Source organism: Corvus moneduloides, chromosome 7 (assembly GCF_009650955.1).
Source record: "Corvus moneduloides isolate bCorMon1 chromosome 7, bCorMon1.pri, whole genome shotgun sequence".
Lineage (NCBI taxonomy): Eukaryota > Metazoa > Chordata > Aves > Passeriformes > Corvidae > Corvus > Corvus moneduloides.
In genome coordinates this window covers 16,538,832-16,563,519 of record NC_045482.1, presented here as the reverse complement: position 1 = coordinate 16,563,519, position 24,688 = coordinate 16,538,832, and the positions used below count along the sequence as shown (strand labels likewise).

The following is a 24,688-nucleotide window of genomic DNA, read 5'->3' as shown; positions in this document are numbered from 1 at the left end:
GGCTGCAGTTGAAATGAGTCAGTAGTACACCTGGAAAAAAGGCATTGCCACTGAACCAACTTGAAGCACCTCTGGGTGTCCTATGGACAATCCATGTGCCCATGAGATTTTAGCACTGGAATTGTAAGTGCCAGAGGCCTCGTTCAAGGCCACATTTCCACTTACAGCTGGGGCAAAGAAATGGTGACTTGTCTGTTGCTGATGTGCTGGGCATCTCAAGAGAAAGGCCAAGCAGCACTCTCCTGGGTAACAGTTGTCTTCTCCACGTGCTCTCTTGATTTGTCCTTGCCTCTTGTGGACCCGTGTTTTATATACATTCACAGAATTAGGCTGATTTCAATGTGGTTTTTTTTTAGCTCTCCTTATTCAGCAGGCAGGGAAGCAAGTAAAAGAGAATGAGATTAAATAACCTACGCAATCATGTCTCCTGTGCATGTATCAGACAGTTGAGCAAAACTGACTGAAATACTAGGAAATTGTTTCCCTATCAGAAATAATGAAAGGCAGATACAACTTCTGATCATCAAGTTTATAAGCAGTAGCTAAAAAGTGTTTTCCACAATCTTAAAATATAATAGACTTGAAATATGTTTCTTTACTGTACTACATGCTTCCCCAAAGAATCATCTTTTTCTCACAAAATGTTTTTTGTTGTTTCCTAAGCTAAGTCTTAAAAAAAAAATAAGGTATTTGTTTGTTTAGTTGGTTGGTTTTTTTAAGATTGAGCTATATGACTTTCAGAGACCAAATGCTGTTCTGACATGCACTTCTGGGCCCTCCAGTTTCAGTAGGGTTGCTTCGTTTTGCCTGAGAACAATTTGATAAGATCAAGCCGTGTGCTCTCATTTTCTTCCTTGTGATGGAGGAACAGAACCATAACATTAGTCAGCAGTTTCTGAATTTTGACCCACAATGGCAAAGATACCAAAAGACAGGAGAAATAGATGGAGGCAATTACAAACAGTCACTTGATTGATGGTTAACATTGTTAGGGCTTCAGCTGTGTGTCAGGCTGCGGTGCTGCCGAATCCCCATCCCTGCCAGTGGGTGTTGCCATGGGCAACAGTGCACTGAAGCCAATAAAAAGGAGAGGAAATGAGGGGAGACTCAACCTTCAGGGAGGCTGTAGGGTATGCATTATAAATTACGTTATACTTAGCAATATGCAATATCAAAATTCAGGAAAGCCGTGTGTACCTGCCAGCAGTACTGTCGGTTCCTAGTATCTGTTTTTCCCATAAAGTACATGTTGCAGGTTTGTATGGCTGCTTACTAAACTGCATCTGGCTTTATTCAGAGAAAAAAGAAGTGGCAAAAGAACAGCAGAAACATTTCCATTTGGTGCATGTACTCAACTGCTGTGCAGTTTGCATTTCTGCTCCTTCCCTGCTTCCTTCTGCTAGAGAGTGATGTGGTTCAGTTGTGCATCAACAGATTGGCTCGCAATGCTACTGAATTTACAGCTATTGTCCTACACACCATTAGATGCACAGAGTGTTTTTGTTTTGTTGTGTTTCTTTTAAAGAAATGATCAGCAGATTTGTTGTTTCTGTTTGATTGTCAGACAGATGTAGTCAGCTTTTCTAAGGCTCTAACAACTCAGTTCCCTTAGAAAGGAGAAAAGTTCTTTTAGCATCTGGTCAGCTGGGCCAGGTTCTGATTTCCATTAAGCTGGTGCCAGTTCAAGGTAATTCCACTGAAGTAAATGGAGTTTGGCACAGGTGTAAAACTAAGCTGAATTCAGCTTTAATTTCTGCTCCCAGACAACCCTATATTTAGAATCCCATTTTTCATGGAGTAGAAAGGCTTCTTTTTTTCTTTTTCCTATGAATGGGCACTCATAAGCACTGCAACATGACTCCTCTTGTGTCTGGTCATGCAGCAGAGAAAGCACCCTCAAATCACAGATCACAGGTTTGCTACATTAGAGATCTTGGCACTAATGGAAGGAGACCAACTTTCAGGTAGTACCAGGGTCATCACACAGAGACATGTTTGGTTTTGTGACCTATCATATTTAATTAGATTTTTAGGGACACCTTTACCACAGATGTCAACATGTGAGCGTTGACTAATGCTGTGCTATTTGTAATAACAGCATCTGAAATTGTACTGAAAGAACTGTGAGAGAGTAAGAGGTAGTCAGTCCAGTGTGATGATATTCTACCTCTCCACCATTTCAAAATAATATTTTCAACTGGAAATTATAGTAGAAAGGCTTATCCATGGTCTGCTTTTCAATGTAATATAAACCTGAACCACAAAGCAACAGATTTCCTTTTTATTTGTATTCTGTTTTCATAAAAACCCATTAATCTTTTCCTTAGGCCACACTATAATTTAAAAAGAAAATGAATGTATTACAAGAGCATTTTTAAAAAGGAAAAAAAAAACCCACTCTAAAATTACCATGCAATATTTTGTCTTTATGCAAACTTCCTCTTGCTGAGAAATTTGCTGCACTGTTAATATGAATTTCTCAGGGAAGAAGGGACAGCTTGGTGTTTTTAAAGATAATAAAGTTTGTTTTTAAATGTAGCAAAGGCAGGCAATTCTAAAGGCCCTGATCAATCACTAAGAAGCTTTGTTGTAAAAAAATACTTCTTCAGAATACAAAGCAGGCTTTTCAGAACATCCAGGCATAAAAGAGGAGGGAGAGTAAGAGAGGAACATCACAAAAGCAGGCATAATTGATTCATAACATGTACTGAAGAGATGCAAAACAACAATGTAATTACACACTATTCTGTTTTCCTTGCATATGAATTGGCCAGCTTGCATCCCAGTCCTGCTCTGTATTATTAATTTTATTAAGCTGCGAGTTCTTATATTTCAATCTGTTGTCAGCTTTACAGATTTTTACAGCAGCAGTTGAAATGTAGTGGAGCTGAATGAACACTTCTTCTTTTCAGTCTTCCGTGTCACTCCAGATAGCAGCGCAATCCTACTGCAGGCCTTCCATTCAGTCCCACTAAGCCTTCCAGGAAAAGCAAACTACGCTGCCATCAACATAATATCCGATCAATTAAGCATGTCTGTGAAAGCATTTCTTAGAAAATAGTGGGTCTAAGCTTAGGAAAACCTTTCAGACAGCCCTTACTGTTAACTGACACTGGTATTTGCAGGCTTAATTTATGTCTTTGAGAGAGGTGAAGCTAGAGGAAAAGGAGGACAAGGATGCTGCCTGAGAAGGAAGTCTTCTTTGGTGCAGCTCCTCCCATTTACCTCTATTTACTGCCACGGAGTCCAGCATAGGCTTCAGTTTCACATTCAGCTTCACTAGACACTGGAAGAAGATTAAAAAGAGGATGAGAGAAGAAATACTGACAGTATATGCACTCCTTTGAAGGACAGTCCACAGCATAACAGGGGAAAAAAAGAGTTTAATCTGCACTACACCCCTACCATCCTCACTCCCAGCTGTAAATACCTGTGGAGGTAAAGCTTATTGTTCCCTTTAAGATCTCTTTATCTATCTTTGCATCTATGAACAGGAAGTCCACTGATTGGATGACAAGCTGGACAAAGCTGAAATAATCTCCCTAGTGCTAGATTCTGCTTTCCTATAGATGACTAAACCACAACAGTAATGTGTTTTCCCAAGCTGGCAGAAAAATCAATTTTTGTGTGTTTAAAATAACGAAATATAAATGAGTTTTCTTTGAGATTGCACTGAAATCACCTCTTCTCTACATACCCAGTCCAAAGCTCATAGAGGCTGGTAAGAATCTTTTATTTGGTTTTGTCTGGCTTTGAATACATCCCTAAATTATGTAATTCCTGCATACCTTTGTTATAAGTTTAATGTCAGCTGCTTATGTGAAAAGACCACAAATGCTTCACTTGGTTTTGTATCTAGATTAAAGAGAGACAGAAATAAACAGCAGCAGTGGATGTCAGGAAAGGGTTAATCAGTTACCTCCCAAGTGGTCATGTAATGTGTCCTTTCAGGACAGAGGAGTATTCTTTTGCAGCTTTTCTGATTAGCAAGCAGTGGCTTTTGCTGAGAGCTGGGCAGCATGCTTTCTCTGATAGCATGGAAACTATGTGCCATTGGAAAGAAAGGGTTGGTGCCAGATTAAAAACCAAAAAAAGACAAAGAAGGCAACAAAAGTTGTTCTTCTAAAAGTGCAGAGAATTATAAGGAAAGGGGAAGCAGAAAGTTGATCAGTTTTTGCTTTAAATAGCAGGGTTAACAGCAACTGCTTTAAATGGTCTCTAGAGCCCAGACACCACTAAAGAACTGGATTTTTTTTTATAGCTAGCTTGCAAACCGTGGGAGCTTGGCTTGAAGTAAGTGTTGGTAGATTTTTAATTGAGCTATTATATGATAATTAATGGTTAATGGCCTGATTTTAAGATGTGCTGAAAACTTGCTATTTCTGTAGACTTTGGTAGGAAATATGAATGCTCAGCATTTATGAAAAACCACATCATGAGGAAGAAGCTGGGACTTGAATCAAATCCACTTGAAATTATTTCCTTAGAATATGGCACAGACTGGGCAGATAATTTTGCAGTCTTGGGCCTGGGGTAAGAGGCAGGGTTCGCTGCAGTCTGCCCCACAGAACTTTGCTTGCTGCTGATGGTCATTCATTTTATAGAATGGATAAGGATTTTAACATTCCCATCCCCATGCCTCAGAAATCTCCATTTTTATGTCTTTATTTCAGACCGTTGTGTATTCCTTAAACCTGATTTGGCAAAGTCTAAAAGAGAGTGGCAGTAATGCATTATAAACAGCTGAAAATAATCTGAAAAGCTCACTGCCGCTGCCATTAGCACCTGCATTACCAGCTCAGTGTCTAGAGGTAGCACATGACATACTCAGCCCTTGACAGCAACCTATCCAATCCTTTCTGTGCACAGCCAGTATCTTCAAAAAGTTCTTGTGAAGTATTTTTCCAATATACATTTTCTATTAAAAAAAAAAAAAAAATATATATATATATATATATATGTATGTATGTATGTATGTATGTATAAGCAAACACCCCGGTGATTAAATCAAAATCAGCGTGTTTCAAATCTCTCTAAGCACAAAGATGTGCTCACATCCGTCAGCCCCAGGATCTGTAAGTACAAAATGCAGTACAGGCTGTTCCTGTCACAAATGCTATACCAGGAACCTATAGCAGCTACAGGCAAGATAGAGAAGCCGGAGCTCGCTGGGACTGCGGACTCTGTCTCACTGTGGCTGTGCAGCTCTCGGCTATGTCTGTGTCCTTTCTGTAACCTTGTTTTTTTGCCAAGACTGACCACAAGACCGTGATGTTTTCCAGCCTAGTGCCAGGGAGCAATTGCAGAGGTCTGGGCACGACCTCCTGCTGTGCCTGTCCCTCCAGGCCTTGGCATATGCCATGGCTTATGGCAGGAGACAGCCCTGTCACATACTGTGCCAGGAGGACTGCGAGTGCTCGAGGTGCTTACATCAATTAGCTTTGCATCGACTACAGCAGAGACCAGGAGCCCAGGTAGGCTGGGAATAGATTCAGAAAGCACCCCCACAGTTCTGTGGTAATCACTGTTATCTTATGAGCTGTATACATATTTTCTGTAAGTAAATACACATATATTTCTTCAAAATATAGGTCTAAGCAGACATTAGAGTCTAATAACCAAGGTGCAACAGAGGCTACCAGGTAAATAACAAGAATGGTTAACTACTAACATTAACTTTGATGAAATAAATTATAAGGAGTATTTAAGAAAGAATAAACCATGTCTTTGATATTAATTTTTACCATAGCACCAGCAATTAATTCAATGGAATATGTACAAAATATATAGTGTAATTTTAAGAAACTTTATTTTGTTACACATTGATTTAGATTAGTGATACTTGACAGTGCAGATTTTGCACTTGGTCTATAAAATGTCTTTATTCAGACATTGATTTGATGTTTGGACCACTGCTTCTGTATTTAGTATCCTTTCACTTTGGGACTTTTTCATTCTGATCTAGTCTTTTAATTAAACTGTCTACTATAATTCCTATGGAAATTAGCTTTTATTTTATTTTTTCCAGCTACCAAAGCGTTTCAGTAGGGCTTCTCTGATACAAAGTGCACAAATTGGATTTTATTTCTTCTTGAGATGTAATTAAAAACTCATTTGATTACTATATATCTGGCCCTGTTTTAATTATTAAACTCCAGTAATCAATTTGCTTTTATGAAGCTTCTGGGAAATTATCTCAAAAGCAACACATTTCTCTCCCTTCTGGCAGGGTCTGGACCATTTACTGAATTACATTCCTAGCACCTGTTCCTGATCCGAATTAAACCACCAATTTATTCCCAAAGCTATTTATTTGGCTGTAGCCTCGTCAGGGTTTTCTACCTCCTGGCTGCAGTTTTTGCTTTCCATTTTATTGCATGAGAATCCCTTGATGTACTGCTCCTCCATGTTTTTTGATGCATGCCTCTTACAAAATAGTGATCTGTCTAATTTGGTGTCTAGGTTCTTAATACCTTATTTATTACTTGCCTTCCTAGGAAAAGGCTTGGTCTTCACCAGCTGTCTGGCATGGGATATCACCACATAAACTCAGTAGCTCCAGAAAGGCCCTTTTCCTTGTTCCTCCTTGGTGCAGCAGGCAGGATGGGAGCTGGCAGGCAGCTGGGCAGCTGGGCTCGGGGAGAGGGAACCCCTGCCTGGGGGAGTTCCTGTCTCCCGAGGCCTGGGACCCCCCTTCTCACTTGCAGTCCTTCCATTGCAATGCATCTGCCTTTCCCCACAGCAGTAGGTACAGGATTGGTGATCTTTCCCATTCTATCCCCTTACTGTAAAAGCTGTTTTAGTTGCAGTGTGATAAAGCATGGGGGAGGCACTGCCTGCTCCAGCGTTAGGAAAAGCCAGAGAGGTTTGCAGGTCCCTTCTGCATCCATGTATTACCTCAGATGTGTGACTAAGCTGTTTGTCAAAAAGTTACTGTATAGCAGTGACTTTTTCTTAGCACCTTCAATTATTTAGATGTCGTTTGGGACTATGTACTACTCTGCCCACAACATTCTTTCCCATTCTTCTCTCTTATATGCTTACACATAAGCTCCTCCAACACAAGAAAAGGTTAAAGGCACTTCAGCACTATACTGTGTGCACCTGGGAGAGGGGCAGGGCTGCCTGAAGGAAGAGCTCAAAATGGGGAAGAGCGTAAGATACTCTGAGGAAGCTGTTTATGGGAGAAGGTAAGGAGGGCAGAGTGGTTTGCTTTGGGTTTTTTTTCTTTCCTTCTGTATAGAGATGTATATTTTGGTAGATAAAGCATAGAGAATGCAGAAACAATAGCAGTAGAAACAAACCCCTTCAGGGAGAGGGTGATGGGGAGCAGTGGAGGCATTTGTTTGTACCTCTGGGTACTAACTTCTGGGTTGAAGTGGGGTGTGGGGGAGAGAAGACTTCATCTGCTACATCATCTTCATCTCTGGGGAAGGACATTAGCTGAAACTGCCAAGATGCAGCACAGATGTGGTCAGAGACTAAACTGTTGCCAAAGCAAATACAAAATTTTGTTGCATTCTAAGACTAGTACCAAATGTCTTTAAAGAGGAGCACAGTATGTTGTAACTTACAAACACTGCAGGATTTACGGAGTATATACTTTTTTCCCCTCCCTGCTAGAGATTCTCATCCAAATACTGACCAATTCTGACCTTGCTTAACTTATGAGCTTTGACAAGATTACAGCTCATGAAAGTATGGTTGCGGGGCTAATATTTGTAAAGTGAGTTTATGGAATAAGACCATATAAATTCATTTTTATGACTGAGCACATATAAAAAAGTTATAGGTCTCAGTGTTCACTCTACTTTGGAACCCAGTGGTTTCTAATGAATCACTTTTATTATGTAGGCAGTTTCTTAGTTGGAAGGGAGGACCAGTGACCGAGAAGCCATAGGGATAAATTCAGACTCGGTGTAAGCATATGAAGCATTGTTGAAGTCAAGAGAGTCATGACCAGTTACAGCAAAGCTGAATTGGACTCCTGAGTTTTGCTGAAGTGGCTTTCACATGAGAATACATAGGCCAAAGGTGAGCCATCTATCTGAAAGTCCTTGAACTTCAGATTAGTTCAGATAAAAGGGAACCTGTGCTGCAGTCATCCACAGATTCTATTTTCATAATACAAATACTTGATGGAAATTGTTTTGAAAACCCAAAAGTATTTCTGTATATGTGCCCATATACTAAACACCAAAAAATTGCTAGAGTTCTACCTTCCACAGTAGAATACAGAAGATAAAGTGATACAGAGAAGATGTAGGGATTAACTTCTATGGACCCTTGACTGTGTATGAATTAATTATTTGCCCTACTGATTCAGGACTGTATTTAATCATTATGTTCTGCAAAAAACCCCAGTATTTGTGAGAGGGTTGAGTTAATGAAAAAAAATTTATTGCAATCTCCTTGTGGTTGAAGGGGACTTTGTTTATTCCTTCTAGGGCTTACTGAGGAAGGGTCCAGGTCATCACGTACATAATACATTAGTGGATTACTTTTTCATTTCTGCCAGGGAATTTTTTTCTGATGCCTAAAAATGTAATTAGATGAAATTAATGTATTACAAATTTCCCTGACAGAAAACAGGAGTTTCTTTTAGCTTATCTCTATAAATTGTTAGTGGGTGGAAGCCAATTGTGACTGGAAAGGGATCTAATACATGTGCAAGTGTTCAGCTCTTCCACTATGAATTAGTATTAAGCTTCTTTCTGGTTATGGTACACTAGCAAGAATAATACTGTACTCCTTTGGAAATAAACTACAGAGGGATGATTATAAAGTAAGATTAAGCACTGGTAAAATGTGCTGGATACTTCAGGGAGGAAAGTATGTACAGAGCTCCTGGTAGCAAAATGTGCTCCGGCCAGTATCAAGCATGTTATGCTGCCAAAGGGAGAGTGATTCTGAAGGACTGGGACCAACTGAAGTAGCTCTACTGATGTATTGCTATAGTTGCAAAGGATTCATCTGTAGTTCATTACAATTTCATGAAACCAAGGGTTTGCTCAGAAAGGAAGAGTTATTATTTCATAAACAACTTCTTATTTAGCTCTGCTGTTTATGGTTTTGATTCTGCATCTAGAGCATGCGAGAGACAGAATGTTTCTAACTCCTTTCAGCATTTTAACCAAGCAGCTGATCAATGTCTTCTGCCTTGCTATTAAATGGATTTTGAAAAATTCTTCAAACCATATCAGTCTCATATGCCGATTTAGTTCTTTGAATTTACCCTCAGCTGGGAATTCTGCAGGCAACTGTGATTCTGTTGTGTTGAACACTTACTTGAAGTGTTTCATCCATCATCATTTCTAGTCCTTTTCTGATGCAATGTAGTTTGTGCTTTGTCTTTCTTGAAAACTGAATGGCTGTTAAATTATCCATTCATCTTTCAGATTTGCTGTACAATTTGAGTTCCCTCTATTGGCTGTCTCTTCTACCTTATCTGCCAACTTTTCAATCTACTTCCTCAGATCTTTATATACGTTTCCATACATGACTGCCATTTCCTTCACAACACATTGGGCAGATAATTCTAAGTAAAACAGCAACAGAAATCGTAATATTATGAATGATTCAATTTTTCTCACAGATTAGGGTGAAAGCCTTTAGTGAAGCTTAGCTTCACTGAAGTCAAAGGGAAATGTTTGTTTTTCTATCCTCTCCCAAATACCTTTGTTGATGAACTGCCCTTTCAGTTGAGACTGTTTTGGCGTAAGATGACTCAGAAGTAAGCTGAAGTACTCTTGTCTGAAGGGCAAAAGGACTCCTTTCTGTTGCCTCTTCTAAACATTTTGGAGAAACTAGTAAATTCCTAAAATTGTTGACAGTAATACAATGTTGCATCAATAATCTCACCAAGTTATAAAAATCATAGCAAAAATAATATTTTCCTAATTTTCAAAGGCAAAATGAAACCCTCCCTGTTCTCAGGAAGCAGAAAAAGAGGATCAGGTTCCTTGCGCCTTTTATAAGAAGATGTTCATGATAGTCACAGACAAAAAAAATCTTTGCTCTGAAATCACCAAAACTATGCTTTTCCATATTATACTGTGAAACAGTGATGGACTTAGATGGAAATTGCAAATAAAATCATTCTTTCTTCTTTTCCTGGTTTTTCTTTCTTGTATAGCTCCTCTTAACCTTTTCTATTAGTAAGAAAGTAGCAGAAAAAAACTTCTCAGATTAAGGGCAATAGGTAAGAAAAACAATTTGCTAATGCTTATTCCATTACTGGAAGTTTTAATACAGGGATGGTATCTGAGTTTTCTGAAAGTTCCAGAGAATTCATTCTGGGTGGCCTCATTTAGATTCATCATTAGTAGACAAGAAACAAAGCAAGAAAAGTGCTGAACCTACTTAAGTTCCTATTTCAAGGCTACAGAGAGATCCATCTAATTTGCCAAAAATCTCTTTTCTCTGGGCCAAACCCTTATTCCTAACACAATCCTTAGCTACCAACTTCCCCCCAGCACTGGCATTTGGCCTGATTAAGTTTCCTCTGAAGCAAAGTTCTTACAAACACAGCAGAATATGTTGCACCTGCTCTTGCTTGGATAATATTACCCACTGGATTTCAACAGAAAGGGAGACTAATTTGATCTGCCAACATCTGTTTGATCTGCCTCAGTCCCCGGTATCACGCACTGCATCCTGGGCTGATGTGCCTTGTCAGCCAGGCACTCTCAGGAAGCATAAATGCTTTATCTCTCAGTTTCTGTGTCCAAATCAAATGTCAGAAACAAACCCTGCCAAAACTGTGCATCTTTACGGTATTCTTTAGGCTCTATTGAAAGTTATCCTCCTCTTCGTTCAGCATGCTACAAAGGAAAAGCTGGCTTCAATGAGACTCACACAAAGCTGATCAAGTTGCTTCAATTGAACAGATCTTTCCAAATAGCTTAGTCCTGATTTTTTTTTTTTTTCATAAACTGTTAAGTGTTTTAATGAAACATGTTTCACGGACTGTCTATATATTGTGCATGGTCAACAGCTAGTGAGTTCCCTGCCCCCTGACTGGTTGCTAACTTAAAATGAAAGAGCAGTGCCCTGACTTTTTGTATCAACAATCCCAGGTGTTGGTGAATGGTGGAAAACCATTTCCATAATGTTCATACAGATAAAGTCTTCTTGGTTAAATAATTTAAAATTTTTTTCAGTTCTAATTGTGTAGACAGAACAAAAATATCTGAAGGAAGAAGTCATTGTTTTGGCTGCATCCAGTGACTCTTGCCTGGGTAAGGACTAAGCCATGCCATACAGTCCATTCTGGACAATCAGGGCTTCTTAGAGGAGTATTCCAAACCCTGAACTTCTTAGACAATATTTTGTCATGCAAAATTGTAATTGAAGGACAGAGAGAAAGGGATAGAAGTGGTAACTGAGGAAGGGCTGCATCAGGATATAGCAGTATAAGCAGGATTGTTGAAGAACACCTTTTTAATGTTCTCTGCAAATGAGAGGTTAATCTCTCGTCTTAAAATTGTAAGTAGAGTATATATCTTTGGGAAAAAAAAAATCACTCTGTGTGTATGTACTTCCAATTCTAGTGTCAAAGTCAACTCTTGAACCAGAGAAGTTAAAGCACAGAGAGCTGTGACTGTTGAATAATTCTGTGTACTTTTTCTGTGCTTTGAAGAGGCTCTACCATTTATGACACCCTGTGCATTTAATCTAAGTTTATAAGAAGAATAGATGCTTTTGCAGCTACATCATTATAGACAACAAATAGATTTAATTATAAGGCCAGACATTATCTTCTGTAGGAAGGCAGGCATATCAGAGCTCTTGGAGTTACAGACTGAGTGATCACATTTCTAAGTACTTCAAACAGTGTGATAAAGAAAGAATCTGTCCCTCCACATTCCATTCAAAACACTTAAAGTACTTGCTAGGCTGAATGTTTCCACTCTTCCCAAGTTCCCCCTAGAATCTTGGATGGAGTAATGCAAATTCGATTCTGTAGATACTATTATATGTTTGAAGTTCTCAATACCCAAGAAAATCTTGAATAGCTCTAAAAATAGCACTAAAATGGAGCAGTTCAAGGGAGCACCAAGGTAGAGGTGAGCAGGGCAATCTCAGGCACGCATAAGTTGTAAAAGCCATGAGCTTCTTTATCTTCCACAAAGACATCTCCCTTAAATTTAAATAGCTGCTGTCATTGTCACTGACTACCTGACTATGTATTTATCTGCCCAGAAGCAGAGTGCATGGCCTTTGGCCCTGCTATTCATAGCGTTACTGTCTCTGCCTAACAATGCCCTGAACAGAGCTGGGTTTCCGTTAGCATCTTTTGTTTGATGTGAATCGCTGAAGCTTTGATGTTGTTTGTGAGAAACATAATCATTTAAAAGAATAAGATCTTCACTCTCCCACTCCGTGTGCTCCCCACAAAGAAATCTAATCTGAGCTGGGAAAAATCTGTGACTGATCCTGTTTTAGGTAGACACAAATGAGAGAGTCCAGAAGAGAAATCTGTTAGTGTTGAAACTCTTACCATCTCTTTACTGGAGGGTCAGAGAGGTAATTTGTCTTCATTATAAAAATCCCATTTCCTGTTACACATACATTTATGTTCAAATAGGTACAGAATGCTTTCTCTGTGTGGTGGACACAGCTGTCAGCATAGCCATAGTGTTTTATTTTCAATGGGATGCTTCAAATTTTCTGCTTTATCGGATACTCTAACAAAACAAGGGAATTAGTACTTTATGCTGATGCTACCTTAGTAGTTTTGAAATGCTCTACAGTTTTAAAAAAAATGCATTTTTAAAGAGAAATTATTATTCTAATAAGCTTGTTTCTCATCTCTACTGATAAATGTTTTTCTTACTGTCATATTTGAATGAAGAGCAAATGTGATGCAGTAAAGTGTAACTAAAACCCCTAAAATCTGAGATTCAATGTAAATCGATGGCTATTCTGCTATCAAGGCAAAAGCTCCACTGTTACATAAAAATACTCTGATCCATGATCACTACCGTGGCAAAAAAGTAAATTAATAAAATTATGATGTCCTAAGTGTAATAAAATGCAATGAAAAAAACCTGAGATGCTTTTATCTTCACAGACCTTTGATCCACAGTGTGAAGGAAATGGATTTGATTACTAAGATATGAAATTGGAGGTGGCTTGATTCCTACATAGGAATGCAGATAGGGGAGGGAGCAAGGGAGCAGAGCTGTGGCTTACCTTGTGCCAGGAGCAGAGTCAGGTTTACAGAGAAAGCACAAAGGGTTTGGGTTTAGACACTTGGATATGGGAAAACTGTGCATAATTCCAGACATTAATTTTTTTATATATATAGCTATATCCACCCTCAGTCTATACAGTAGCTCATGGTGTAGTACATTTTGTGTATCACTGACATCCTTTCTTCAGGGTGGGATGGGCATTCCAAGGGGCAATCAAACAGGACTGCTAATGGAAGTCGAATAGATCTTATTGATTTGCTAATCACTTGTAAACCTTCTCACAAAAAGGGGCCAAACTCAGGAACAGTTCTAGCTGGGTAAGCAGAGGGATGTGATCCATGTTCCCTAATAAAGGAGACTTCATTATCCTTTACTTGGGAGAACTCCTGCACCTCCAAGTGAGTTGGCTTGAGCTACCTTAAGGAAATGCAGAAAGCAGAGCAGATAGAGCCAAATCTCCACAAAGGTTTCAGAACTGAGGAAAAAAGATAAGCCTAGAAAAGCCATAACTAAAATGTGCTGCCAAGTTTATATACTATTTTAAATATGAACCATTCCTTGTGGGCACTCTGGTGTAGCCTAGTTCATAAGCTTGGACTGCAGACAGGATACAGTTTGTTCTAGTACTGTGAGAGGCACTGGGATGATATCAGACCACCCCTGGAAGTTTAGGCTGTGAAGATCCTTCAGTATTGCATACTTCAGATGTCCACAGCTGCCAGGAATATCTGGCTCTTGGAAGTTACTTTGAGAAAAGACAATTTCAGGGAGCTCTGCTGATCTTACATGTGACTTTAAGAGGAGTTGCCAGCATTTACTGGTTGCTGGGATCACCTCTGCTGTGTGTGTGTGTGAAATAACACAACACAACATTAGGTCCTACTCTAGCAACTGCATTGGTAGGGACTGGCACATTCCCCACAGCATACCCTTTGGGGCTCTGGATGCTATAAAATCCCACATGGATACAGGATTTCTAATCACTAGCATGGAAAAAAATAAATACAAAAGCCTTGATTTTGTTCTCTATGGTTTAATGTTTTAATTTTGGTATGAAAATAAGTGTCAAATGTTTATAGATTTTTTCAAACATAGTTTTTCTAAGTACTGAGCTATAGGAGTACTGCTAATATTTTACTGATTTATCAGCTGCCACTACATCCCTTTATATTGCATTTGTAATAATATAATCTGTTCTCTCCCCACATGCAGTTCCTACAATGTACTACAATGGCAAGAATTTTTAAGAATGTAAAAAACCCCCAAAATCTAGGATATGGCCAGAGTTGTAGTGTTCAGCCAGCCCTAAACAGAGGATTTACAATGCCTGAATACTCTGCTGATGGGATATGTGTATTGAAGTTTGATTAAGCTGTCTATGAAAATTAAAACTTGGCTCCACACTGAAGAGAGAATCTCCTGCCGTGTGATACTATGGTATAAAGTTTTCTGTTTACCCCTAAGGCTGGTGCTGCTATGACTTCCAGGTTTGATGGTGTCTCTTTTTAAAGTTGTTGAGCAGCAGGCTAATGGCTGCACAGCATGATGCAAACACAGTGGAAAGCAGGGAAATCAGATGTGAATATATTCCCCGGAGATCTCCTGCTAAGATGGAGCTAACTAACCAGAGCTTTAGTGCTCAGATGTAGTTTCCTCATGCAGAGGATGGGCTGATTATCAGCTCTTCCTGCTTTACTGTACATTTTTGGATTACAGATGCTATTAGAAATAATGAATTCTGCTATAATATGCATTCTAGTGTAATATGAGCTATTTTATTGACAGGAACATTCTTTTTAAAGAGTGTCTGTCCAAGATCAGTGTCCATCGTCCCTCCTCCATATTGTCCAAAATGATCTTGGTATTTTAAACAATATAGATTTATATTCTTCTCTGCTTGCTTTGCCTTAATTGTTTGAAAACAGTAGCTGTAGTTTATTTCATCAGGACAATGACTGACCTTAGAAAGGGACGGGATCTCTTGGCAAAGCAGCAGCCTGGCTTGCTGCTTACACAAGTGTCTGCTCTCTGTGTCACACAACAGGAATTGCCATTGCTCCTGGGTAGTCATTTCATTATTGCCATGGTGGCAGCCTCAGATTCCACAAGGTATAGAGGGGAGAGGGCACATTGTCCTTCTTACGGGCCTTATTACATCCTTATTGTATGATATTGGTGATATATCTGGTCTATAAAATGAAAGGAACTGCCAATCCATTTTTATTTGTGTGTAGGGAAGCTACATTCAGGCACAAGTTCATCATTTTAATGTTAAGATGGGAGCTGGTATTGCTGTGCACCATCACTGACCTGTTCATTGCTTTGACGTCTTAGGCAATTTAGGGTGTGGTGGGAACAGGGAGAACTTGTTGCAGTTCCCCAAGGATGCTGAGTGAGAACATCACCCTGTTTTCTCAGGTGTCAGTGGCCAGTCTTTGGTGGCACAAGGCAGTCTGTGTGGTTTCAGTCAAATCCTGAAGCTGTTTAATCCAAAAAGGCAGAAGCATTGTTCTGATAGGAAAAATTATTCCTGAAATGGTGGTCAAGCATTGGAACAGGTTGCCCAGGGAAGTGGTGGAATCACCATCCCTGGAGTGTTCAAAAAACCTGTAGATGTGGTGCTTAGGGATATGGTTTAGTGCGGACCTGGCAGTGTTAGATTAATGGTTGGACTCGATGATCTCAGAGGTCTTTTCCAACCTTAATGATTCTGTGGTTATCTCTAGCCTTAATAAAGGAGTACTCGGGCATTTACACACTGTGTGCCAAGCACCCAGGCAGTCTGTGTAGAAGCACCTTTAAAAGAGTAAACTGTGAGTTAAACAGCACAGGTTAAACCACAAATTGTCACTGACCCTAAAGGCTTGGCCTAGAGTGCCCCTTAGCAGTTTGGGAAGGTGCCAGAAGGAAGCACAAAGGCTCACGCTTGAGTTTCCCTTTGGATCACAGCTTTGGACAAGTTTGACAGCACCGACTGAGACTGTCCCTCTGGCACATCTCTGTACAGCGCTCCATACCTCACCATGGTGAGAATCAGTTTGTCTCAAACACAATAATCAATTGCCCTATCAGCTTTTGTAACTTAGAGAGGAATTATGGTTACAGACATTACCACCATCAGGGAATCTGAAGATTTCTGCATGGAATTCAGACTTTTGGTAAAGTCTAAGTAAGATAAGAGTTTAAATAGCTTTCAAGGCTGCTCTGAAAGCTAACTCTTTCCCTAGAGAGACAAGAACAATCTTCTATGGACTCTACAGGAGCAGTAAGTAAAAATTACCTCATACAATGGCATGCAGATGCTATCAATCCACTCGAGCTGCAGCCTGGGTAGTTCATGTTTCCTGTTCCGATCAAAAATGGCCTGAATTGAGAAGGGTACAAAACTGTCATGCTTTAATTGCACTGGAGTATTTTACAGACACATCATCCAGCACTTCACAGCTATGATCAAATTCTCACAACCAGAACACTTTGTAAACCATAATCAATCTTTGCAGCTGTCTTCCTACTGCTTTGCCTGGCATGAAAAATAAACTATTTTCAATTCTGTTTTGAAACTTTTAGGCTGAATGTGTTTGTGTTGTATAATTCTGTGGTGTAAAATAAATGCTCCACAGTTGGAGTTGAGCTGGTAAATAACCTCCTGCAAGAATGTAAAGTAGATACCTTTGAGTAGAATTTTCTGTTTTCTCACATAATGCTTTCCAGCTCAGCAGAACAGTGATGGATCTGAGCTGGCTCTCTTCCTCCCAGTTAAATTCTTTAGAATAATTTCTACCCTTCTTGTGCTGCCTCCAGATAATGGCTGCTCAACATTTTGAGTTATTTAATCTGGATAGGGCTTTATCTTCTAATTATTCAGTGAAAATCTTTATGAAACTTTCCTAGTTCTTGTTTGACACTTTATACGCATCTGCCTACAATCCACTCAATTCCAATTTATCCCTTCAATCACACTACTATATTTAGGTGTATACTTAGAGAAATGCATTTCAGCATTTGATACATCAAATAACATAGATACACATAGATACACAGTGGCAACATAAAGTAAATCTGACAATTTTGATTTCCGTAGGTAGCTGTGATTTTTTAGTTCAATTCTGTGTATTAAATCCAACACCTGCTGCTTAGAAAATTCACTGATAGGATAACCTCAGGAATAGATACAGAAAACAGGTAAAAGGCCTCAATGCAAAAGTGACTGTGTTGACTGGAGAGCTTTTATATATGGTTATAAATGCATATCCTTATTGGAAAGAGCTTTTATTTATTCTAAGATTTTTCTTTATGTACAAAATACAGTTCATTTTTCTGAATGAGCCCAATGATATTTTATTACTCTATTCAAGTTAGTAACTATTTCAGAAGTAATAAAAACTTACTGAAGGGGTGAGTTTGAGTTCAGATCTTTCTCTGTCTCCTTGTTCAAAGAACTCACTGGTTACCAGCTCGGCTGCCTAAAATAAAAATCGTGATAAAGATTAGAGCTCCTGTTATATAACTTTTAGGATAATGAGTTTTTACTCAGACCATGACTTCAGCCTGTGCTTAACTTTAAAGAAGTGAATAACCTCACTTACAGGACTGACATCAGGCATGTGTTCATATAGTTTTTGGGACTGGGCATACAGGGGGTATAAACAGCCATAGTCACTGTCGGGCACAGGGACTCACCCCTTTTTGATAGGGAATTGACTTGGGGAATTACATTGTGATGCCAAGGTAGCACTCAATGCAGCTATAAGCAACTTATGAACTGAGACCAAAACAGAAAATTATAACTTCTTGTTGGCATCCACTATTATGTAAAAATGCTTTGTAAAACATGCAAGAGCTCTCTGATTATTTACAGGCTGTTGCCCTATAACAACAACTTCACTTATCAAAGAAACTTCATTAACCAATACCCTCTGTTGTTTTAATCTAATGTGAATTCATAAAGGGTTTTTTCTCCCACTAGGCTTTACTTTTTCTCCCAGTGACTGTCATCATTATAGGATCTGGGCATCTAAGTATGAACTCAGATTGTGATGATCATCTTGATTTAAAATCAAGAAGTGGTCGGCTGGAAGTTAGAATGCATCTTTCTGACTTTTGTGAATGAAGATATTCTATTCAATGCAGAAGTTCTATTCACTTGTGCTTCTTAGAAGAAGACAAGACTTAAGAATAAATATAGGTATGGAAACCAGAGGGATCTTAAGAAGGCAAACAGTAAACAGTTCTGATATAGTACTGTACTCTTGCCATGTGGGAGGCTTTGAAGGTATGCACATGCAACATTTTGAGATGCAAAAAACCTGGAAGCCAATCTACTAAAGAGGCATACACATCCTAAGGCTCCTGTCATGCCAGTGTATTGTTTTTAAGCTAGGAAATTATTTCATAACGCCAAGGCACAAGTGGGTAAACTAAGCAGAGAACCCGAACTTCATAAAATCTCAAAATTTCTTGCTCTAGCAACTGCATGGTAGGTAATGTTCACAAATGCTAAGCTTGCTAAGGGGTACCAAAATAATTTGAAAGTAGGTGAAGGGATGTTATAAAGTACTCTTAAATCTTAAGCCAGGCTATCACAGTTCGGAATTTTATAATGTATGTAATCCAGTGCATTAATAAAACTCTGGATCAATATTCCAGATAAAGAAATAATTTAACAACTTAGTAGCAATTAAGGGTTTCCCAAGTGTATTGTATAAAAATAATCAAGACATAGTATCATCCTTGTCTCTCAGTGCTATTCTGATCCTGTTCTCCTTATGTCCCTTTCTCTCTTCTTTTATCTGTTTCAATCTTCTCTTCCTGAATTTTTCCATCTTACATGTGGTCTTTATTCCCTTTGTTTCAAATACATTTTTTTCTTGTGGCACAGTTAAGGTTCAACTATTTCCTGTTTTGCCTCTGTGGACTTACTAGCATTTCTGCTGGACTTACTAGCACTTCTGCTCAACCAGGTAATGTTTCAAGTAATACCAGACTGGATTTTTCAATATAAAGTAAACCCATATACTAAGCTGCAGGGGACTTTTCACCTGTAGACCTCAAAAGTGATAAGCAGAAAAAACCCTAGTTTGCCAGTGGCTCCAGTACTAATTCAGCAGCATAGCACAAAGATTCACAACAAGGAAAGCAGACCCTACCTGACATTTGGCTGTCAATGAAAATGCAGAAGCTAACTGGGTTAAGGAGAAAAAATGAAGAGGGATTGCACACACTGCAGCATTGGCCAGGTGGCACTGAAAAATCTTGTTACTCAATTTCCCAGTGCAGGATAGAAGCAGCTTTCCTTATTTCCATGTGAGGTGACCATATTCTGGCCAAGTAGAGCAACAGCCTTAGAAGAACTGTTGTCACAGTCTGCTGATAAAGCAAAAAAGTCTCACTTGGCAAAACTGAAAGCTGAGGTGAAGCCCTCCCCCCATAAATGTTTTTTATTCAGTTGATGAGCATGTAGCTTTCATATATCCCTTTCAGCTTCTGTTACTTCTTTGTCCAAGGAATCTGGCTGCTCCTGCATCACTAGTTATCTGGCCTAGCTTTCTCTTTTTCATCCCAGCTTTATAACTATTACTTGCTGTTACATCAAACTTCTTCCAGGTGTGTACCCAAACCCAGCTGCTCTGGTGTATTTTCAATTTGCTTCTTGCTGCTGTCTATTCCTCCAAAACCCGACACAGTCTGTCTTCTACTGGCTTGTTCTGGACCTCAGTGAAGGACAGAGAATGATTACCATGGATACTGGAAATATTACTGATGGTTTCTGTGTAGACAGGATGTCTGGAAGAGGGAATATCATGGGGCAAATGACAAGAGTTTTGGGACCGGTTTCTTTCTCATACTGTACCTGTTTGCCAGTGCTGGACCCATTTTTTACATCTATTTCTAAAGAGCCTACTCAGCAGAAGAACCCTGAATTTTTATTTGTTGATTTCTAAGTAGAGGAAGTTAAAGAAAGCCCTATATTACACTTGCAATTTTGCAACATGCTTAAGAAAATGAACACATTTCTTTTATCATACATACTGAAGATTTAATGAAAATGAAAATTTGCTAATGAAAATTTGCTAATGAAAATTTACAGATAATCTGTTGGTATTTTTGATTTAGGGAAGATTCTGCCACTGCCAAGGAAAACTTTGGGATGAAACAAGTAAATGCAGCTACATGTGGCTAAATGCCTTTTTTGTTTAATCCATCAATTTTTGGATATGGATTTAAAACGTTAGTAAGAGGAGAGGTTGTAAAGCCAGATGTACACACCAACATGTGTACAGGGAAAGATTATGCAATAAACCATTTTTTGCAGAAACCCCCTGCTATTTTTTTTTAGCATTAATACCGCTGTAAATTGATTCCAGTTTTGGTTCCTTGTAAGCCAGGGCCCTGGGAATATTGTCCTGCCAGTCCCGCCTCCTCCCAGCCCTGCTATTAATCATGACTTGCCTGTCTTGAAATCTCCCACGGTTTGGTCACAGCTCCAAGGTCACAGGCTGTCATTAGCATTGATCTGAAAAACAGAAATGAACAATACAAGCTGAATCAACCTTTGTTGAATTTCTAAACAACTCTGCTCCTGATGCATAAATAAATAATACACATATAAAATGTCAGCCCTTGCACCTTCTTTTCCTCCAGAAAAGAATGACATGTTTGAAATCTTAGCCATCAGCATGGCTTTTACATTACAATTGTCCCTCAGAAACCTAATGTGTTGCAGGTCATAAGATGATGAATTTTGGTATTGTGCATTGCACACTAGAGAAGAAATGATATTGCAAGGGAGTAACTGCTAATTTTGCAATACTTCTAACACTACTTACATTAATACCTGTAATATATTAGAAAGCATGTGCTTCACATGATATAAGTAAGGGTATTATTACATAATAACACCTGCAACTGGATTAATTTATATGCCTATTTGTAAGTGACTGCTGTAGCAAGAGAGCCTATAATCATAGGAGGCATTCCAGACACTGTTTAAGCAGTTTCTACTGCTCATCTACAATAAAAATTGAAGATTTACTATGAGCTATACGGTTCCACTGTAGTTTAATACCTAGCTACAACCATGTTTTATATGCATTAGGAGAAAGAAACCATTCAGCTGTAGAAAGCGTTTATGTACAGTACATGATGCAGATAAAAGTCTAAGAAAGTTTAAATGAAGAACAAGGGCACTGAAAATGAAACATCAAATATATTGCCTGAATCTAAAATTAGGAATGGGTGAAATGGTATGGAAAATAGAAAATGGCCAATATTTTGTCAGAAGACCAAAAGATAACAGAATTTTAATGAAATTTCAGATAAAATGAGACATAATCAGGCATGCATATGCAAATACACACATTTTATTGTCTAAAAAGTGTGATGGACTCAAACCACCCTCAAAGTCTGAGGTTTTCAATAGAATGCATGCTCAGGGCATTCTTGAGGGCTGGAAGAGTGCTCTGTATATGAAAATTCCCAGGAATAGACAGGAATAGCAGAGAAGTGCATGGCCAGTGAAAAAAGACAGCTGAGAGGAAGAGGGAACGGGGAAACAGACAGGAAAGATCTTTGTGTAGAGAGGCAGAATATTGGTACTTTCTGGAAAAAGAGCAGAAGGGCTGAACAAGAACTGGTGAGGCTGGGAAAAAGGGAAGAAAACATGACAGAGTGTGTAGGAGAAACAGGAATGGAGAAGGTGAAGTCATGTTGATTAATCCCAATTGTTTCCTAATATTGAAAAATCAAACCATATATTTCATATCATGGATTGTATTTTTAAAACAAGATACTTTCTCTTGTTATGCTAGGCCTTCAGTCCACAATACATGAAATTCCTTCAACAAATATAGCTACACTTTGAAATAACCAGAAGGCAACAAAAAGCAGTGCTTACCGAAATATTTCTCGGTGGTTTTTTATAGTCCAATCATAACCACCTTTACTGACAAGTTCAAAAAACTCGGTCCTTCTCCTGCAAAAAGCCAGATTGTCAGAGAAGGAAACAAGACACTTCCAGGGCAGCACTGCAGCAGAAACACAATTCTCTGTATGGGACAGAATCACCGCACCTCATGGATTATTGTTAAAGCCGTTACACTGACAGTCCATTTAAGCGAAACATACTAATTTCCGAACATGTTCTATAAATGTCTGTTATCAATGTCAGAGTTGCCTCGTAAAAGCAATATTGGATTTATGGTCTCCACAGATAAGGAAATTAATGGCTATGAAATGTTCAGTCTTCCACAGAAGCATGAAATGTTCACCTACAGCAGTGGACAGACAGACAATAGAAACACCCCAGAAATACACACACACTTCTGTTTTCTTGTCCTTGCAAAATGGTTTTTACTTCTATATCCTGAAGGGTTTTTCAGAGATGTGCAACTCCTGTTATTTCCAACACACAGAAAGAAACAGACACACACAGGAGCTGCTGCTGTCTGGAGTTCGTAGTTCTTATAGACTGGAAACTAGGCCTCCCTGCTTGGTCCCATGGTTTGTCTTCTCATGCCTTTTTCATGTCCTCAAACAGGGACAAAATGTGAGATGGACAGAACATGTTAATCCTTGATTGTTGCCTTTAAGAATCAAAATTCTGACTCATCATAGTCTGTAATCTTTTATGGCACTGAGACTCCAAGCAGCTGTTAACTGCTTTCAATGTGACTACAATATGTAATAGATCCTGCCCAAGATACAGCAGAAGTTCAGGTACAAAAACCTGGAGCACCTTGTCCCCAGTGACACAACATATGAGCATCAAAGCTGGAAAGCAAATAAATACCTATGTCCTGAGTGACAGTCCAGTGCCCCATCTCATATGAGACTGTGCTGTCTATTTGTCAAGAGGAAATGCAGTTAGATTCCTCAACAGGAGAGAGTTTTCCAAGTCTTGTATTTTCTACGTTTACTTCAACTAGACTGAAATTTTGAACAGTGATTATTGACAGCACAGTCTGATGGCAGCCGCTACATGTCTGCACACAAGGAGATGCACACTTCCAGAAACATTCCTTTGGTCAGTGGACAGAACATTATGTGGGGTATGTTGTATTATTCTGGTCCCTGACTGTCATGGTTACATGACCAGTCACTCCTACTATAGGGCCTTTCTGTAATGGATTTCATATAGCAGCTAGAACAGGGAGATAAAAGGGCTGCATGATGATAACTAATCACTTATGCATTGGGAAATAAAAGATTTCATTTTGAAGTATTGGATATTCTGCACAATTCATATGTTCCTGGACAAAAACCAGGCAAGAATGTTTAAAGCTGAAAGCTCAGGAAGATGACATCCCAGAAACCTAATATATTCAAATTTAAAATGTAGAGATCCATAAACAGTAACTAAAAAGGTGAATTTCAAGGCCTTATGTTAGGCTAAAATGTTTAAGGATTTTCTTTGAAATCCATTTAAATGGATACAGAAGTAGTAGTCCATCTCCACATAGAAGTTTCAGTGTAAGAAGGGCTCAACCGGAGGAAAGCAGCCATGTATAATGAAACAATTTAGTGTTTCCTACTGGTTTCTTTGGTATCCAAAATTATGAGGTTTTCTATTAATAAGCAAATATAATACGGCAGCATTTCAGAAACAAACTGAATTATAACAGTTTTCCAGGGTCTTTGAGTAACATTGACTCTGGCTGTATTTTGCCTCAAAGGGAAAGTTATTTTCCTGTGTATAACAAATCCATTTTCTTTACAGCCCAGTGGCTCAAGATATCATTTGAGTGAGTTTCCATAAACTTAATTTTGGTTCCATGCTTTTACTGGTTGTATTATCTACAAGTATCGTTATCTAGATATATAAACTAAAATCAAATATATTTTCCATCTGATCTGTCATTGAAAGTCATCTTTTTGTTTGCTTGTATAAAAGTAATGCCTTGAAAAGGTCATAAAGCCTTGCTCTGCCTGGAATTTTGTTGGTTTTTTTGCTACCTGGAGCTTGTGATCAGTAGGTTTAGTCGTTCTAAGAATACTGATATGAGAATTCCCCTCTCTACAAAAATATTGAAAATGTAGCAAACTGATAAAACAAATTAGGTACTTGTGTAGAAACACCTGTTCATATAGGGTGGCTTTAAGAAGTGTAAACCACCAATGTTTCCAGAGTTATGTTCAGGCATTTTTGGAAATAAAGTAGCATAGCTACCACCTTATTAATGAATCCGAGTAACACAAGAGGAAAAAAATAACTCATCTGCAGACTTTTGAGTAAAGAGGCCTCATTTGCTAAAAGTCTTCTGATTGTCCTCAGCCCATCACTTAAGCCCATTTCACTTAAAGCTGTCAGCAAATGGTCATGTCATACCAGCCACCCAGATAACAGGCAATCCTCACAGACAGCTTGAAAAAAGAGTGTGCTCAAAAGGCTTTATTTGTCCTCCTCAAGATATTTGTGTCAGCAAGCAGAAATTTCTTCATAGATTAATGTTTAGAAATTATTTATAATAAAACTTCTTGCTAAAATCCTTTCC

The 24,688-nt window shown here is 38.8% G+C and overlaps 1 protein-coding gene and 1 long non-coding RNA gene across 5 annotated transcripts in view; one reads left to right on the top strand and one right to left on the bottom strand.

Annotated features, from left to right (window-relative positions):
- Positions 1-354: 354 nt before the first annotated feature.
- The window catches only part of PDE11A (phosphodiesterase 11A), a 115,435-nt gene continuing 91,101 nt past the window's right edge, over positions 355-24,688 (bottom strand). For all 3 annotated transcript variants that reach the window (XM_032113902.1, XM_032113903.1, XM_032113904.1), the window contains 5 exons: positions 22,093-22,170; positions 20,649-20,712; positions 17,588-17,662; positions 16,480-16,563; positions 355-3,286 (listed from right to left, as the gene is read on the bottom strand). In XM_032113902.1, the coding sequence (XP_031969793.1) occupies positions 3,128-3,286; positions 16,480-16,563; positions 17,588-17,662; positions 20,649-20,712; positions 22,093-22,170 (460 nt within the window). In that variant the 3' untranslated portion in view covers positions 355-3,127. The remainder of the gene's footprint in view (positions 3,287-16,479; positions 16,564-17,587; positions 17,663-20,648; positions 20,713-22,092; positions 22,171-24,688) is intronic.
- Positions 5,310-24,688, top strand: part of LOC116446310 — a 108,142-nt gene continuing 88,763 nt past the window's right edge. The window contains exon 1 of one of the 2 annotated variants that reach the window (XR_004241131.1): positions 5,310-5,474. This is a non-coding gene — a long non-coding RNA (uncharacterized LOC116446310). Of the gene's footprint in view, positions 5,475-7,056; positions 7,191-24,688 lie in introns of those variants that run through there. The other variant, XR_004241130.1, reaches the window with a different exon arrangement.